At 38.8% G+C, this 17,688-nt stretch overlaps 1 protein-coding gene across 1 annotated transcript; it reads right to left on the bottom strand.

The window, feature by feature from the left end:
• Window positions 1-116: 116 nt before the first annotated feature.
• On the bottom strand, window positions 117-14,199 carry fntb (farnesyltransferase, CAAX box, beta). Its single transcript, XM_007888109.2, has 12 exons — window positions 14,054-14,199; window positions 11,811-11,875; window positions 11,147-11,219; window positions 6,998-7,089; window positions 6,364-6,510; window positions 4,729-4,812; window positions 4,233-4,319; window positions 3,292-3,421; window positions 2,618-2,750; window positions 2,137-2,248; window positions 1,504-1,618; window positions 117-583 (listed from the first exon to the last, which is right to left on the bottom strand). The coding sequence occupies exons 1-12, from the start codon at window positions 14,147-14,149 to the stop codon at window positions 476-478; spliced, it is 1,242 nt and encodes a 413-aa protein (XP_007886300.1). The 5' UTR covers window positions 14,150-14,199; the 3' UTR covers window positions 117-475.
• Window positions 14,200-17,688: the final 3,489 nt, after the last annotated feature.

The raw sequence follows: 17,688 nt of genomic DNA, 5'->3' as shown, positions 1-17,688 counted from the left end.
CCCCAATTCCTCATTGTTACAGCAATCTAAAATACACACAATTCTAAGCAGCCTTTCCACCAACAGAAATCTCTTCCAACTGTTAAAACAGTGAAAATTAAAACAGACAAGATTGGTAGCTTGAAAAAGAAGTTTATTGCAATAGTAATAAATTACTTCTAAAGGCAACAAAAAGCAAAATGCCATACTTGGACCAATCCTTTTCATCTTTCTGAAGGAATTCAGAAACATTTAACAGAACCCTTCCAGACACCAGCCTGTTTTTGCAGCAGAGTCAGTGACCGACAGACAGGTGAACGCCAATTGGACTATTTCTTCAGAGTAGTTCTACTGGCTTTGTCTTTGAGAAATCAATCACTTCCATTGGTATCTGCTCCACATCATACCTTTGCTTTTCAAACCACAATTCTTTTCACTGAGATTACATGAGGTGTACACTGGACATCAGTTTACCATTCATCAATGGACACTGACACTAATTTGAATCAAAGTTCTTCATCTCGGGAACTGGCAGCTGGAGGAAGTGCATTAAAGCTTGTGCTACTTTTTCAGGACCAATGTTGTATACTGGGTGGGTTGGTTCCTGTTTTGGAAAAAAAAACAATCTTAACCATGTATTCCTACATTTATTAAAACACCAGATACTTTCTGGATAAAATTGCTTTAGCCACATGTTGGCTGTGAAGAAATTATCCAAATAGTCTTCATTTTATCCTGCCACCAGGAACAACAGAAAGTTACTTTCCAGGAGACGAAAAGGGCATGGAAACAAAAAAAAAGTTCTATACAGCAAGTTGAATATTAAGAAACACCAAGCTTGTGTGCTGTAATATAGAATATTACAGTACAGTAGGATAACATTTGGCCCATTGTGCACATGCCGGATGCAAGAAATCTAAATGCTTACAGCACTATATTATTATTTATAGACAAGCATCTTCCTCCAAAGAAAGGAAAGAACTAAAGGTGCCAAGATTTGATATGTATCCAGGATTATTAAAAAGGGAAATCTTCACATGTATCAGATGATACCTAAAGATTGCATCTTCATGCCCTCCATAAAGATTCAATTTGCATGATTACATTGCCATGTGAACATAAAATCATTCAAACTTTGTAAAACATTCCTGTTTCGTGTATTCTAGACTCACAACTACACTTTGGTATCTAACTGCAACAATGAAATATTTTCATCCGGTTAAAGGATTGCAAATACCATTCAGTATAGATGATACAAGATCATCCGATTCTTGACAAAGGAGAAAAATTCTAATTCTTTTGCTACACATTTATAATGGAAAGTTTCATCATAAAGAACATAAATAGCTATTTTAGGTGATCAGTGTAAAGTAGACCCTAAAAAATAGTCAACACAAGGATACATAAACGTTTTATTGTTGAAAATTGGGAAAAGGACATCAGATATTATTCCACATCATCAAATTTACTTCCAACACAAGATCCCAAACTAATTTCTCCTATGATTCATCAAATATAACTTACCAGTCGGTTGTTTGGATCACCCACTATAATTTCATGCAGAATATTTCCACCAACACAGTGCTGGGCAAGTGAAAGTCCACTCAGACAATAGCAAGTATGATAAAAATCTCTTGATCTGAGGAGAAAAAAGAAAAAAAAAACACGCATTGAAATTAAGTTTCTTCCAACACATCACCACAAAAATATAGAATGAGACAGCACAGCCTGGTGATTCCATTCCAATAAATATCTGGAATGTCCACGTGTAGGTGGGATGCACGGTACTGTTTGGTTTGGATTCTCCTCAGCATGGTGAAGGGTTTCTGCATGTGACCCAACTGACCAAAAAAAAGCTATTTGGAAAGCAATTTCTAGAACTGTTGCTAAGCAAGGGTTGGACGCACTCTCAGCCTAAAATATTTTCTTCTCTTCCCCAAAAGTTCTGCTTCTCTTTCACATATTTAGTTTTACAATGCTATTTGCCATTTGACAAGCTGGAATGTAAATGAGAAATGCCATACGTAAAGCATTCACTGAAATTATACCACATATCTACTCAGTAGCATTCTACAATAGCCACAATAAGATCAATTAACTTTCTCGGTTTTGATACACATTTTCTCAGGTTGGCAATAAACCAAAATGCCCACTCACTTGGTGGGTTTGTCTAGGAGGCCGCCATTAGAATGTTGGCAGCAGAGTAGTATGTATTCTTGCAGTGCTTCTTGGTGAAACATCCAATGTGTCAAACTAAGAGCAGAGTCTCCTGTGGGTACAAAAAAGTACAGGATGGTTAGCAAAAAGCAATGACCAAAACAAATCTGAACTACAAATACAAAGGGAAAATTTGGGAGTCCAATAAAGGCAAGTTCCAAGTTTGAAAAATAAATGATTTGTGATAATGCTGTAAAGTTGCTTAAACATTGTCCTTTCACCTGTGGTACCCAAATTTCAATCCAATAGAAATTGAGTTGATAAAAGTTGTTCTCTGATGGATGCACACTCTCAGTTTGGCTTTGGGCTGTTTCACCCTGTTGATGTGGACAATGATATTGGAAAAGCTACACTGGTACAAGACATGGGTGAACGCCTGCAATAAGAGTTTACCTTTCTAGAATTGAACAGCAACACTTGCCTTGTACATGTAGTGTTCGGTGCAAGAGTGGGAGAATTCCTGCTTGCCAAAAGGAATAACAACCATCGACTAGCTTGTTGCATCGTCCTTGGAATCCACCTTCAAACCGCATCTGCCGTCTCGTCACCCAACGCTGCACAAAATACAACAGCACGGTATCTACTCCTGAGATGTGCAAATGATTCATCGTGTGCTAAACAGCTAGTGTACAGCCAGTTTCCTGGGCAGTTTCTCCCCATTCTTCAATCTGGAGAAGGGATCCCCCATCAATCATATCACTTATTTATGCAGAAAAATAACTCCAAATCTATTAGCTTTAATAGGTTTGAAATCAAATCTCTGTTTCTTGGAAAAGAAAACAAACTGTTTTTAACAAAATTCTTTACTTTGTTCTATATCCCAACTGTTCAACTAACCCCAAGAAAATTAGTTGGACGACTCATGTTCGGTGACAATAACATTTAATGGACAGACTAAGACGTATGACAGGTTCTACAAGCTGAAAGTTCATGATGGATGCTTGAGAGTTTTTGTTTTAAAATTTAAAACTGACCCCTGACTGTCCAGCGCCTTGGGCGTCCTCCCGACGTGAAAGGCGCTCTATAAATGTAAGTTTGTTATTGCTGATATCAAAATTATTCTAGCCAAAATCAAGTATATAAGGGCTGACTTACTAACAATGTTCGGAGGTCCAACATCCGTTCCTTTTGAAGGATGACCATGGCAGCCATGCCACAGAATGTGTAGCCACCATGGGCCTCCATCCCAGGTATGCCACCAATCCCACCCTCCCAGTTCTGACACCTGTGAAGGAAACACAATTGTTCACACTAACCAGGAAGATAGTCAGAAGCAATTTTAAGACTTTTGCCTTCTATCCTGCTTCCCTCTAACATTGCATTGTAGAGTCCCACTCTGTTGATGCAGCAGGGGAAAATCAGAATGCTAGTTTGGCATATCCCTGAATAAATGTTCGCTGGCAGCTACTCAGCCTTTTGCTATTTCCCAAACATTCACATGATCTTCAGTAACAAAGATGAAACAATATTGTAATAAACAAACAAACAAACAGATAGAAGGATGGATGGATGGATGGATGGATGGATGGATGGATGGATGGATGGATGGATGGATGGATGGATGGATGGATGGATGGATGGATGGATGGATGGATGGATGGATGGAAAGAACTTGCATTTTTACAGTGCCTTAAGACAGCTCAAAATTCTTCACAGGTCATTACTTTCAAATGCAGTGGCTGATTTTTTTGCAAGCAAACATGGCAGTCATTTGCACCAGCAAGATTACACAAAACAAAAAATGAATGTTCAATTGACCTCAAGGAATATTGACCAGGATAGCAGGGGCATTTTGGCAGGACTATCTCATAATCTAGGCCAGACCAGGCATAGCGTAGTTACATGCAATTAATGCTGTATAAACAAATGTTGGTGCCAAGCATCACTCAGCAATGTCTTCCTACACCATGTGTTAGTTAGACTGATGGAAATTAACATGCAGGAAATAAAGTGATCATGAAAGTCAACATTGGAAAGATTCAGAACTTTCAAAATAATTCTATTTGTGTACTCATTTTTCTCTTAAACCTACTTACCTTCTCACCCACTCAGCTGTCCCTTCAAATAGTTTAGGTGTTATGATATTTGTTAAGGATGCAACAGAAGCTGCACAGTATGCACACCTAGGCAATGTAAAATAGTTCATTTAATCATCAGAGCATTCAATAGTCCAAAACAGAACAGAAAACATTTTCAGATTATGAAATCATGTACTTTTGAATTTTTTGTAGCATTTCTATTCGTGAATAAGCAACGTAATTTACTACTTAAAAGACAACTCAATTCTTTCAGAATTAAATTCCTTTTCTATACAAGCAAATTTTGAATTGTGTCATTTCATCAAAAAGTACATGGTAAACTGAAGTTATCCTTACTCTGTGCTATAATGGTCAACCGTCAGCCACATTCTCTTCAGCAAGTTTTAAAATTCTCACTGCTCAATGCCTCCCAGCAACAAGTCAACTATGATTAAAATTCAAATGAAACGCAAAATACTGCAGATGATTAAATTATTTAATGGGAAAAACTCACCTGACGTCAACTTCTCCACCCACATGCATAATGAAAGATCCATCAGGCTGCTTCACCGAGTACAGAAACTGCAACAGCTTTTCCCTGTATTAAAGCAATTGTACTGAAATTCTGAGCTCAAACCAGCCTTCATACAACGCCAGAATATTTTGAATTTACACTAAGCAAAAATAAGGAACTTGGATATTTTATAGCACCTTAAAAAGTAGAAATATCACAAGGAAGGCCCTTCAATTACTATCAAGTATAGTAACTGCTTTTTGTAAACTAATCACCACTTTCCACCATGAACATCCACACCACCAATGAATTCCTAGCCCACAGGTTCTTGGTACTATTATGTTCTATAACAACTTGAAATGAAAAACAAAATGCCATGCTTATTCTTGAAGGGGTATGCAAGTGCTGCATTGTTGAGATTAGAATCTTTGCATGCGTGAAATTGTGAACACAAACTTCAATCCTTGCCACTTCTGCATACATAGTAACTCATGGAATTTGAAAGACTCTTCTGGATTACTCATGCTTATTGTGAAAGGTTCCACAATTTTCAAATTTGACACAATACAGAACTCGACACAAGAAAAAAACTGCCATACATCAAAATTCAGTGGGTATCCCGTAAAGATTAAATATTCAGAATGCGCTGAGATAACACAATGTTCACTGTCTCTGATCATAAGTAACACACACTGTACCAGTCTGTGGGATTAGCATACAGATCCCAGTGAGTTCTGGCACTAGTTCAACCCATCTGGTTTATTCATTTTAAATTGTCTTTTGTAGCCTTTCATGCTTCAGTTTTGATTTATTTTTATCTTTCATTTAAATGTTGAACTGCTAGAGTTAGTGGAGATCATTTTAATGTGAAAAATGTAATTACAGGTTGGATTCATGTATTAAAACTTCAGTGGGAGGCTTCATGCAATAGTTTCCTATCAAGTGGGCCATTCCACTTGATTGGAATCAAATAGTCTCCAATTAATAAGTTCTTGTGCAGAAGCGCTTTAATTTTCAGAGATAGATGTCTATGAAGTACTTTTCCACCTTTTCTTGCCTGTCAAGTTTTATTTTGAGGTGTCAAATAGACTCACGTGCAGCTGGCACATACATATACAAAGTTTGGATGTAGAAAAAAGGCTGAGATACATTCAGAAACCATTTTATTCTGAATCATAACACTTCATCAACCACTGTTAGCACAAAGCCTAATACAGTAGTCAAACAGCAATCAGCTGAAATATGTGAATTTATTAGATAATTAAAGCTTGCATAATAGACAACATTCAATTAATTTAGTTTAATTGTTACTTTTACTCCACATGGAGCCATTGAAAGCAATTATTTTAGTCTCAAATGTTTCACAGTATGCAATCTTAGATTGATCAAGAAAACAAGCAAACACAATTAAAATGCAAATTAATGATGTGTAAAGACTTAGAAAGGACTTTCTTTATCTGGGGAAGGTCTGGCAGCAAAAAAAGTTACAAAGCCCACCTCTAACAACCACAGGTCCAATTTTAAATGTCTTAATATCCAACAGTGTAAACAAGGTAAATTTTAGAACACAAGTGGCCTCAGGCATTGTTGGCACTCCTGTTACAAATGCAACATATTAGAAATTCTCAGACTCACCTGTCAATAACATCATAAGCCTCTTCTGTGCCTATTATACAGAGTGCATTTACAGCAGCGTACGTGGGAGCAAGATGTGGCTGTTGACCTGGTCCTCCTCCAAATCCACCATTCGGACTCTGACATCTTGCCAGAAACTGACAGATGCTATTTAAAAAGGGAGTATAACATTAGCTCCTGTTCTTCCCAACACCGGTCCGCCAAATTTAGTACAAACACATAGGCACGCTCACACACACGCAAGCCTCTTATTCTTCACTTTTTCTCAGTATTCCTCCCGATCCTCAATGAATTAACATTAAAATGTAATAAACAGTCAATATTGCAGCACCCATGATTCACAGGGTGAGTCTCTACACTTTGACAAGGTGCATCTCAGTAATTCCATAATAGTATCCCAAGGCAGCACTGATCTGAACAAAATTACAGATGTAAAGTGTTACCTTTTTACAAATCGTATTTTATAAAGAGATTTCCATTATGAGTTTCCCAGTCATAAAGATAACTACACATTTATGAAACAATCTTAAATTCATAAATGACCATCAGGACATATCTAACTGCCCCTCAATACCAGGCAACATAAAATAATTTCAGACAAGAAACAAAAACTGTTGTGCGAGAGGATACTCACTCTGATTCCACACACTGATCAAGTGGTTCACCCAGAAGCTCCAGGCTGTGCAAGATCCAGTAGCAAAGCCAAGGACGACTGGCATCCAGACACTGAATCATAAACAGAAAGAAAAGTGAATTCCCATCCAAGGGGCAAATCCTGCTAAAAAAAAAAATAGGTCAACAAAAATGTGATCTAGGAACAGATTGGTTTCCTCATCACACATACGAGATCCAAGACCAAGCAGTGAGCTACATTTGGTTATAAAAAGGCAAATGACTACTGGAGGTAAAGCACTACCTATACCAAACTGTCACACTGCCTTGGTCTCATAGTGGACACATCTCTTTGCCAAAGCTCTTTACATGAGCACCTGGATTAAGCGGTTGGTGACAAGCAAGCCTGGAATGGACTTCAACTTCTGGATCCACCAAAGCACCTCATGAGCTACTTTCTCTGTATCACACTGAAGGCAGATGTTTGACAAAAAACTGATGAGGAAATTCTGAAGCCTGGGACATCAGTCATGGAAGTCATTACTTGAAGTGTGAATTTGCAAGTACAAACTCCAGTATCTGGGATTTGGAGGCTACAATATGCAGACTGCTATGTAACTATTACTAAAGCTTTGCTGCTCCAATTTGATGACTGGTTTCCTGGCTGTGTTCTGATAGTAATACACTCACACACTATATGTAGTTTTGTGGCTCAACATATTTCACAGGAGAAATCCAATATCCATCAAACAAGAACTCAACTCATGTTGGTCAATTTTTTGACTATTCTGAATGGTAGAATTTAAGCAGGATCTCTTTGGGGTCAAATGAAGCAACTCATGTTTTCCCCAAGTTAGACCCCAGGCCATGGTTAATAATTGGCCAACTCATCAATGGGACTTGGAGGGACACACGTTCCAATGAAGGAAAAGATTCTTCCCACTCATCTATAGCAAACAGAACTTTGCTTGTGGGAGCTGTCAACAGCTGGAGATTGCAACTCAAGCACAAGAAGGGATTTCCACATCCATCATACTCCCGACTGATTAACAAAACCACGATTGCGCAGACATATTTTATTGCAATGACACAACTCTTAAGACTCCAATTGCCAGAACATAAAAGTTTGATATTTCAAAATAAACTTAAGATTGAAGCTAGCCCTCAGACTTCAGAGTAACAACAATAGATAAAACGATTCCAACCAACTAATGAAGCCAAAAACCTGGTTCATTTTATATTGGGATTTTATGCATCACTTAACAGCTGTTTTGGTGATTTCGGAAATGTGTGAAGCAGTTTGTTACTGATTGCCAAGTATTTATCAATCTATGTTCATTGGTGGAGTTTGAGTATTTCAACATATTTAGGCCATGGTATCTAAAGCCTTCATCAGCTGTAGCAAAATTCAGTCATCAAGTTGGTATGAATTCCCAGTTATTCATCTAAAGCAATGGTTATCACCTTAAAAAAGGTCATCAGGATAAGAACTTCCAACAAATATCTATTTGTGGTACTTTGGGTCAAATTAAATCACCAAATTGTCAGGCAGTTCAAAACAAATTGACAAAAATATAGCATGTACATGGTGGGATTTCCACATCCATCATACCCCCGACTGATTAACAAAACCACAATTGCGCAGACATATTATATTATATCGGGAGCCAATTAATTGTGACTGATTCAACCTCCTCAGACTTGCCAGTTATGCAATTAATGCCATTTCTTGCTTAATTTTTCTTTGAGTTACCAACATTATGTATCCTTTCAATTATACATTATTTTTCGGTTAAATGAAACTCTTATTAACTCACTCACATTGATATGAACAGTAAGTATCATACACCTGTTTGGAAATCGCAAACAGGTTGCCCTGACAGGCAGGTTGCAACCTGTTGCGGTCTCTCTATCCCTGATAGTCACTTGCATACCTAAGCCTGGTCTTGTTCCTCTTTGCTGCCTGGTGTGACCTCTATTCTGATCACTAGTCTACTATTGTCCCTCAGTCACCTTCATGTTGTGACTCTTTCAAAGACATGCCCTGTTAAAAAAGATGAATATTTCTTCAACAAATATGAGAAGGAACAAATTGAGAAAAAAACATCAGCTCTTTGCAACTGCCTTTGTTTAAAATCACCTTTTCTTCTATTTTTAAAATTCCCTCCACTGCAACAATTTTACATTTATATAATGCCTTTCACTACAGAACACACCTATATATTTAAAACAAGCAAGTCTGACAGATTATACTCTGATAAATAGAATATTTATTTAGGAGTCCTGTAGTTCAGTGGTTAGAGCACTCGCCTTGCAAGCAAGACACCTGGGTTCAATTCCAGGCAGGGCGAAACCTTGGGCAAGTTTCCTTACTCCACACGCCTAATAAAAATCCCTCCAAAACAAAACAATAATAAATTGGTCATTTTCAATCCACGACTGTTTGTGGAACACTGCTGTGCGCAATTGGCTGCTGCGTTTTGTCCACAAATATACAGTCAATTCACTTTCAGGATATTCTGTCAAGATATGAAAAGCACTATATCAAATGCAAGGATTATTATTAGGATTATTATATGAAAAATTATTTGGGTTTAAATTCTTGTGCCATCTTTTCAATTAATCACGTAATATTGGATACAAACTGCCTCAGATCTGAGGATAACTCTGAAACTTCAGTCCATCCCTACACCAATGCACATCCCACACCAACTCACATCCAAGACAAAGCTGTAAGATTACAGGTAGATACCAGACGCTTTTCCTGATATGTAACGGTTAAGTCAGAAAGAGTGATTTACTACCTAAAGAGCCCCAAATGATGTGCTTACCCTCACTGACAAGAATAAACACAACATTTATTCACCTACAAAATATACAGTCACGATACTTTACAATATATTCTGTGAAGTACTTTGAGACGTCCCAACAACCCAATAAGGCGCTATAATCAAATGCAAGAATTATTACTATTATTATTACTATGTGAACAGAATACTTAGAGATTGACACTTTATTCTGTTATGCACCAAAGTCGTGTTTTTCTTGGGTGTCCAGATTTGTAGTTAGACATACTCACAAAACTGGCCATCAAAATTACTAAATGTGTATCTTCCATTACGTTGTTGAGAGATGAATTATCTCATGAATGAGTATCAGAGTAATCTGAAGGGCATTCATTATTGTATATTTTGGTGATGCTGAGTTAGTCTAATTCCTCATTTCCTCATTCAGATTAACATGTCATCTACAGAGTGTGGAAATAAGAGAATGTTAAACTCAGAAGAATTAAAAAGACAAGCTAACCCCTTCAGTAACAAATTCAACTTCCATATATCATTCATAGATCAACTCAAAACAATAAGACAGCCCTTGCTTCGAAATGGCAGGTGCATTTTGCCACAGCTAATGATATTCCAAGATACAGAACCAAGCCAACACATAAAAAGAAATTACTTCAAGCCACAAAAAACTCATTCCGCCAATTATTTATTGGAGGAAATCACCTTTGGAAAGTTACATCTTAGCAGTGTTTACTGAGATTCAATTCAACAGAAGTATGTCTTTGACCAATGAATATAACGTCTTGTGGCAAATGGACATCTTCAAAACTGGAAATCCCATGTACTAAATTATGCAGCTTCGATTTTATGTGGCTGAAGCATTCCCTAAATCATCTCACAACTCCTGATCCCAACAGTCAGATTGAAATACTGTAGTGGCTGCTCAAATCAAATTATTTTGATCCAATTCAGTTCCTAAATCAGTTTCAAGAATGGAATGCTACAAGCAACATTTGATACGATATTTGACAAATGATGCTTACGGATAAAAATCCACGGCATCTTGAATGTTGTTCCAACAGCCCAAAGTCAAATTTCTCATCAGACTTCAGGATTTGGCAAGTGGTTTGGCGTTATAAAGCTGAAATTACAATCAACAATCAATCAGCTTTGTCAATGTAAGGCATCCAAGCTCCATCCCTTCAGAATCATACAAAGCTCAGTGTGGTTTACAACATTGCCTTATTTAGGTTTTATTGGGCGATGGCAATATGTGAGCTTTAAATCTCTGACCGAACTAGAATAAATTAAAAGTGAAGTTGCAGACTTCACAATGAAAAGCAAAGGTACAAAAGCTTGTCTAATCACCCTTCCGCCTGAGGTCCTACCGAGTATGATTCCGTTAGATGTCTCAAACCTTTCTTCAAGTACAAGAAATGTTTCTCTCTTTCAAGGACAGGCCTGAAAAAAACAGAGTCATAGAAATCAATTCAGATATCAATGCTTATTATCTACGTGTTGCCGCATTTTAATGAAATTTCATTTCACATTATTCAATTTCCAGTGTTCTGAGGGGATCCACAATATCCGTAAGAACAAGAAGCAATGAGTGCAAATACCCTTCATTTGTGATTTTCAATACAGGCGGTTTGGTAATGTTTACACAGCCAGGATTTCAGAAAACTAAAAGGCAGAAACAGAATAATCCTCATTGAGGACATCAAGAAGCTTTTTGTATTAACACTGTACAATTTATATACCCAAACATGGCATGCATTAATGGTGAGATCACATATTCCAACAGCTTTTACGAGTACATCAGCCTGATTAATAGTCTATTTTTTCCCCCAAAATGAAAAGGCTACTAAAGTGAGCAAGCTGTTTAACTAATCTAATCTCAGAATTCAAATAACATACAGAACTCCTACAGTTTAAGCGATCTGTATTCCTACATTTATTTGCATCTTAACTCATTCCAAGCAATGATCCATTTATATCACTCGGGGTAAGAATGATTATTGAGGCATGCCAATTGGTCTATGTGTTGCTTACCGTAACAAGGCCTGATTAAGTGTAACGGCATCAAATCTTTCGTCCACGTCCAGTTCTACCATCATCTGTTATGTAGGAGGGAGAAAAATTAAGTTCCTAGCATTGAAGTAGACTTGATTTCAAAAGATTTTTGTAAAAATTCAAATGAAGGGCCCTAAAAGTGTGGTGCAGTAAGGGATTTTCTATACATTTTATTAGAAGTGAACTAAGAAATTGCTGATGAACACTGAAAAGCTGTGAGAACCTTGCTATCTCAGATGTTGGGGGGTGTATCACAATCTTCTTTGCTATCGAGCCTTCGATTTGTAGCCAAAGCTTATTTACTTGAGCAAATATAGCCAAAGCTTATTCACTTGAATAATTTCTGCATAGGTTTCTAAAACTCTAACTTAAAAAAAGTCGCCGCTAGACGTCTAAAAAAACGTCCCTGCTCTAAAAAAGTTAACAACTTTTAAAAACAGATTTTTGCTGTATCCATTAGCAAAATCATTGCTGTATTGGATTACCAAGGTGTTATCTTTATTTTTAGCATTCTATCCAACGGGATCAGTACTAAGGCAAAGCTAGGGTGTGCATTGCACAGAAAAATCCGGTAACAGAATTATAAAAAGTGAACCGAAGAAATTAGAAAAATAATAAAGGGATAAGAAAGGGCAGAATATAATACCTTGCAACTGTGGTGCACCTTTCACATAAAATGAACACCATACAAAATATGATTAGAAATGTTGTTACTTTGGCAAATGTAGCACCTAATCTGTCCACATAGCTTCCTTGGAGAAACTGGCATCAGCACAGCTAGTATGGGCCAAATGTGCTGAAACATTTTATGATTCATATGATCAAATTCCTTGTTTTTCAAACAAGTGCTATTTCCCAAGCTATTCATAAAATTCTAGTCTGGCATTGATTTAAGTTATTTTCTGAATACATTTTATTCACAACCCTTAGAAGATGTCTTAAAGAAACAGTAAACTGGCAAAAAGCTGACAATTATTTCAAAATTACCATGTGCTGTGTCACTTATTCTCTTTCATGTCTCTTTCTGTAGTGGGAATGAAAAATGTTCCACAAGAACTAACTGTTATAGTGCTAAGGAATTTCTTATAAATTCATGCATTTATTTTAGCTCTATTTTCTAATGCCTAATCAGATTCTTCCACAATCTGTATGTCTGCACTCTAACCAGGAATAAAAGTACCATGGATGTATGTGGTTCTCTGTAGCGTCAGCAATAATGCATCACTCAAATCATTCCAGCAAGAGGGTAAAGTCCCACGCCTAAAGATGCTCTCTGAATTTATCAAAATGACCCACCTGAGCCATGTTTGTACAACTTACAAACTTCACCCCAGGAAAGTGAGATCACATTAACTTAACTAGTGGCGGATTTGCTTTTATTGCCAGAGTAATACCATTGCCATTTCTCAGACACTGCTAAAACCTGTAAGCATTTTGAGGTGCTATTGGATTTCCAAACCTGTTCACACGTGTTATCTTCTCTCCGACTTTTAATTTCAACCAATCTATTCAATCTTCGTTCATTCACATCTCCATCTTTCCACTTGACCCTTACAGATTTAGCATCACCTAAACGTTTCTGGACTTCCCCACAGTACACATTCCAATATCGATGATGTACTGCACTAACTGGTCTTATTCTCAAAAATTTTTTGGGGGGGGGGGTCAACAATTCTCTGGGACACTCCTGTGCGCCGCGACTGGCTGTCGCTTTTCGCCCCCACAAAACACTCAGTCGCTCTACGCCTTCACGGCGCGGGGCCCGCGAAAAGCGCTCCGAGACGTCTCAACGGCCCGACAAGGGGCTGTGTCAATAACAATAATAACAATAATCCTTGCATTTGATATAGCGCTTTTCCCGTCGGGAGGACGTCCCAAAGCGCTTCACAGAACACACCGTAGAGTGAATTGACTGCGTATTTGTGGGCGAACGCGGCAGCCGATTGCGCACAGCAATGTCCCACAAACAGCCGCAGATTGAAAATGACCAATTTAATTATGGTTTGGGTTTTGCGAGGGTTTGGGAATAAAGGTGAACAATGTAAGCTGCTGTGATTGTCCCAGGCCTTGGCCTTGGGGGTGGGGGGGGCTCTGTCTGGGCTGTTTGTTGTTGTCTCTCCTGTCCCTGGAGTCGGATTACAAACCCCCACTTGCACCTCTTCCTTCTCCTCGACCCCCCCCGGTAGTGTGGGGGGAGGAGAGAGAGAGAGAGGCGCTCTCACCTGGTCTATGGAAGTCAGGGTGATCACGTTGTCCCAGTTGAACTTCTCCTGGAAATGATCCTCGCGGAGACACCAGAGCTCCGGCCTTTCCGCCATGTTGGAAATCCGCGCCTGCGCAGATCCCTCCGTCGTCGTCCCCCTCGCCCGGCCCGGTCTTCCGCGCATCTGCGCAGGCGCGCCGGGCTCCGGCTCGTCCAATCAGGAACCGGCTGCTGCTGCTGCTGCTGCACAGTGTAGCTCTCCATCTCCATGTGTTTGTGAGAGGTACAGAGATGTACCTCTTACAGTGTATATTGTACCTCTCTGTACCTCTTGCAAACACGTCGAGATGTATTATTTATTTATTGCACAGGGCGGCCAAAAAGTCGTGCTCACTCCTACCCTATTGCCCCCAAAACAAAACGAAAATATATATATTTTTTAAGATTTATTAGATATTGTCATGGTATCACAACTTTAATCACCCTGTGTGTGTATATATATATAGATAGATATATTTCTGTGTGTGTGTGTGTGTGTATGACAGCCTGGCTCAGTGGTAGCAATCGCGCCTCTTGAGTCAGAATAGTTGTGGATTCACGCCCCCAGGTCATCCCCGCCCGCTCCCTACCTCCGCTCAGCCGGCTTCCAACCTGCTCCACGTCCCCCGCCCCACCCGCCCCCCACCATTGGCGGGAGAGCCTTCAGCCGCTCTGCCCCCAACCTCTGGAATTCCATTCCCCAGTCACTCCCATCTCGCTCCCTCGTTAGCCTCCTTCAAGTTTCGCCTCAAGACCCTCCTCTTCAACCATGCCATCGGCCAATCCCCTTCCCCTCCCCTACCTTTTCCCCCTGACCCTACTCGGGTCTGAAATGCTGTACACTGTCCAGCGCCTTGGGACATCCTCCCGACATGAAAGGCGCTATACAAATGTAATCTTCTTGTTGTCTACGCTGATACTCCAATGCAGCGCTGGGGATGTGTTGCATTGTCAGAGGTGCCGTCCTTCGCATGAGAAGTTAAACGGATGTCCCATGTTAGAGCCAACAACATTCCAGAAACAGTGAGATGAATGGCCAATTAATCTGTTTTAATGCATTTGGCTACGGGAGGACTCTTGGCTATGATACTGGGAAGAATATTGGCTTAACACTAGGGGAACAACAAGCTCAGAATTCCATTAAAACAAGCCTGGATACACATCATGGATGTCATTGTATCCACCCCTAAAAATTTATTAAGGTTACAAAGAATGTGCAGATTGGAAACAGGCCACTCAGTCTAACTGGTCCGTGCTGGTGTTTATATTCTACACGAGTCTCCAACCATTCCTTTATTCCTTCCCATAGCTTTCTATTTCCCACTCCCTGATGGGAAGGTTCTCTTGAATGCACACTGTTCCCCAGGAACATATTTATTTTTAAGCAACTTTTCCCCCACCTGAAGAATGTAAAGGCACGGATGGGGTTTTGGGAATTTGAATCAAGAACCTTCCGGTCCCAAGCAACTGACAGTGCTCTATTGGGCAACAATGTCACAGAAAACTACTGAGGGTTCAATACTGAGAGTAGCCTGTTGGCGTCTCAACCTCTCATTTCACTATTTTTCTACTTTACTATTTCACTCTGAGGTTTCATTTCTTTGTCTATTCAGTTTCGTCACTAGATGGCAGAAGTATATTAGTTTCAAGTGGCAGACACAAAGATGAGTTTACTTTGTAACAATCATAGACAATGAACTCAAAGTCCCAAAGAAAGTTGGGATTGAAACAAATGCTACCACCTGAGCCAAGGTGACAACTGAAAGGATTGTGATTAATTTCAGCTCTTTCTATTGATTTTTCTTTAATGAGCTGAACACTTCTAAAAATATAAATGCAGTTTTTACTCATTCTTCACGAAGGTACTCTAATGTGTTTCATATTATTAATTAAACATTTTGTTACTACCTCCTTCCATCTTGTATTCGAGTCAACCAGAGTGATAACTTATGGCATGTCATTGGCTGGGGAACCGGCTCAGACTGCCTGTGGGCAGCAAAGAAGCTGCTGTTCAAAACAGGCAGTGCAAGGCATTTTTGATAATATATTAATATAATATTATCATAATAATACTGTACTTGAGTTTGACATAGCACCCTATCACATTAAAAAAACACTTACAGAGTGGTTATGTATGTCTTGTAGACAAACACAGCAGCCAATTTGCACACAGCAATGTCCCACACAGAGCCATGAGGAGAATGACCTAGAAATTGGAGGATTATAGGCTGGAATGAAATCCATTCTCTTTTTTGAACAGTGTCATGAGTTCTTTAACATTCAAGAGTATAACCAACTGAGCCAAGCTGACTTCTATTTTCATTCGGTTGTGGGTTTTTGTATGCAGATTGTTAGTAGTAGAAGCCAGCTGTTTAAAGCAAACAAAGCTTTGCAAAGATCATAGAGCACAGAAAAAGGCCACAAATCCCAACCACTGAGTGTAGGTGTTCATACTCCACATGAATCTCTACCCTTTCCTTTCTTCCTCCTTTCCCCTTCTATTCCCTTTTATGAAGTCCTCTCTGCTTCAAGTGAAACTCTTTGAGATATCTTCCCTACCACAGGACAGCATCATGCTCCTCCACTATCAAGCACTTTGGGGTGCTGCCCTGCATGAGGTGCGCTGTATAAATGCAAATTGTTGTTGTTAGTTAAAGGCACTATATAAATTGTATTGTGTTACATATCAAATACAAAGGGATTATTTTAAGTTTTACAAAATGTAATCAAGCTTACAATAGAACTATTCCACTAAATATATAAATATTCAGTGGAATGTGCTGTGTTGAGAAAGTACAGACTTGTTAAATGTCACTCATAACATTAACAATTACACTTGTCCTACCAATTAATTGTACAGGTTTTTAAAACTTACTGACAATCGACAAAGCTATACAAAATGAAAACTGTTTTTACATGGTGCGGCATGATTTTATAAAGTGAGTCGATGCTCTAAATAAGTGGAAAGTTCAAGACAAAGTCAAACAAATTGCTCATCATCAGAAATGACTGAGCAGCTCAGAAAAATATTGTACTGATTGATTGTATATGAACTCACACGTGGTACTGTCATTCCTGTAAATCAGAAGCTGTCTGAAATTTAAACATTTTAAAGTTGGTTCTCATGTCACCATATCATTTTAATTTCACATGAAACATGTCTGCATTCACCGTGAAAGCATTTGGGGAGAACAGAAAATGCGTGTTTCAAAGTAAGAGGCTGATCTGCTGAGAGTGAGTCATTCCTTGTGTACTCATACACAACAGAGAGAGAGATAGAGCTCAGGAAATTAAAAATTAGGTGGGTGGGTGGCTGGCCATTTTATTGAGTCCGTGCAGAGGTTCAATGATGCACAATTTCAAATGCTGACTCGTGAAGTGGAATCTGTATATTGTTTGGCATAATCTGCCACAGTATTCAAGTGCAGTATTTGTGAAGAATGTATCAAAAAAATAGAAAACTGCTTACATTTTTCACTGGGAAGTACAAAAGAAGTAACCTCCCGTAAGGCTCTCAGTTTATGGCACTATCTCTGATTTCAAGTTATTTAACATCCAAAATGGTTTCTGATTTATTTTAGGCTTTTTTCATGTCAAGGCATGGGACATTTAGAT

This window comes from Callorhinchus milii, unplaced genomic scaffold (assembly GCF_018977255.1).
Source record: "Callorhinchus milii isolate IMCB2004 unplaced genomic scaffold, IMCB_Cmil_1.0 Scaffold9, whole genome shotgun sequence".
In the NCBI taxonomy this organism is placed as follows: domain Eukaryota; kingdom Metazoa; phylum Chordata; class Chondrichthyes; order Chimaeriformes; family Callorhinchidae; genus Callorhinchus; species Callorhinchus milii.
The sequence above is the reverse complement of the archived record's forward strand: the minus strand, read 5'-3'. Positions and strand labels throughout refer to the sequence as shown.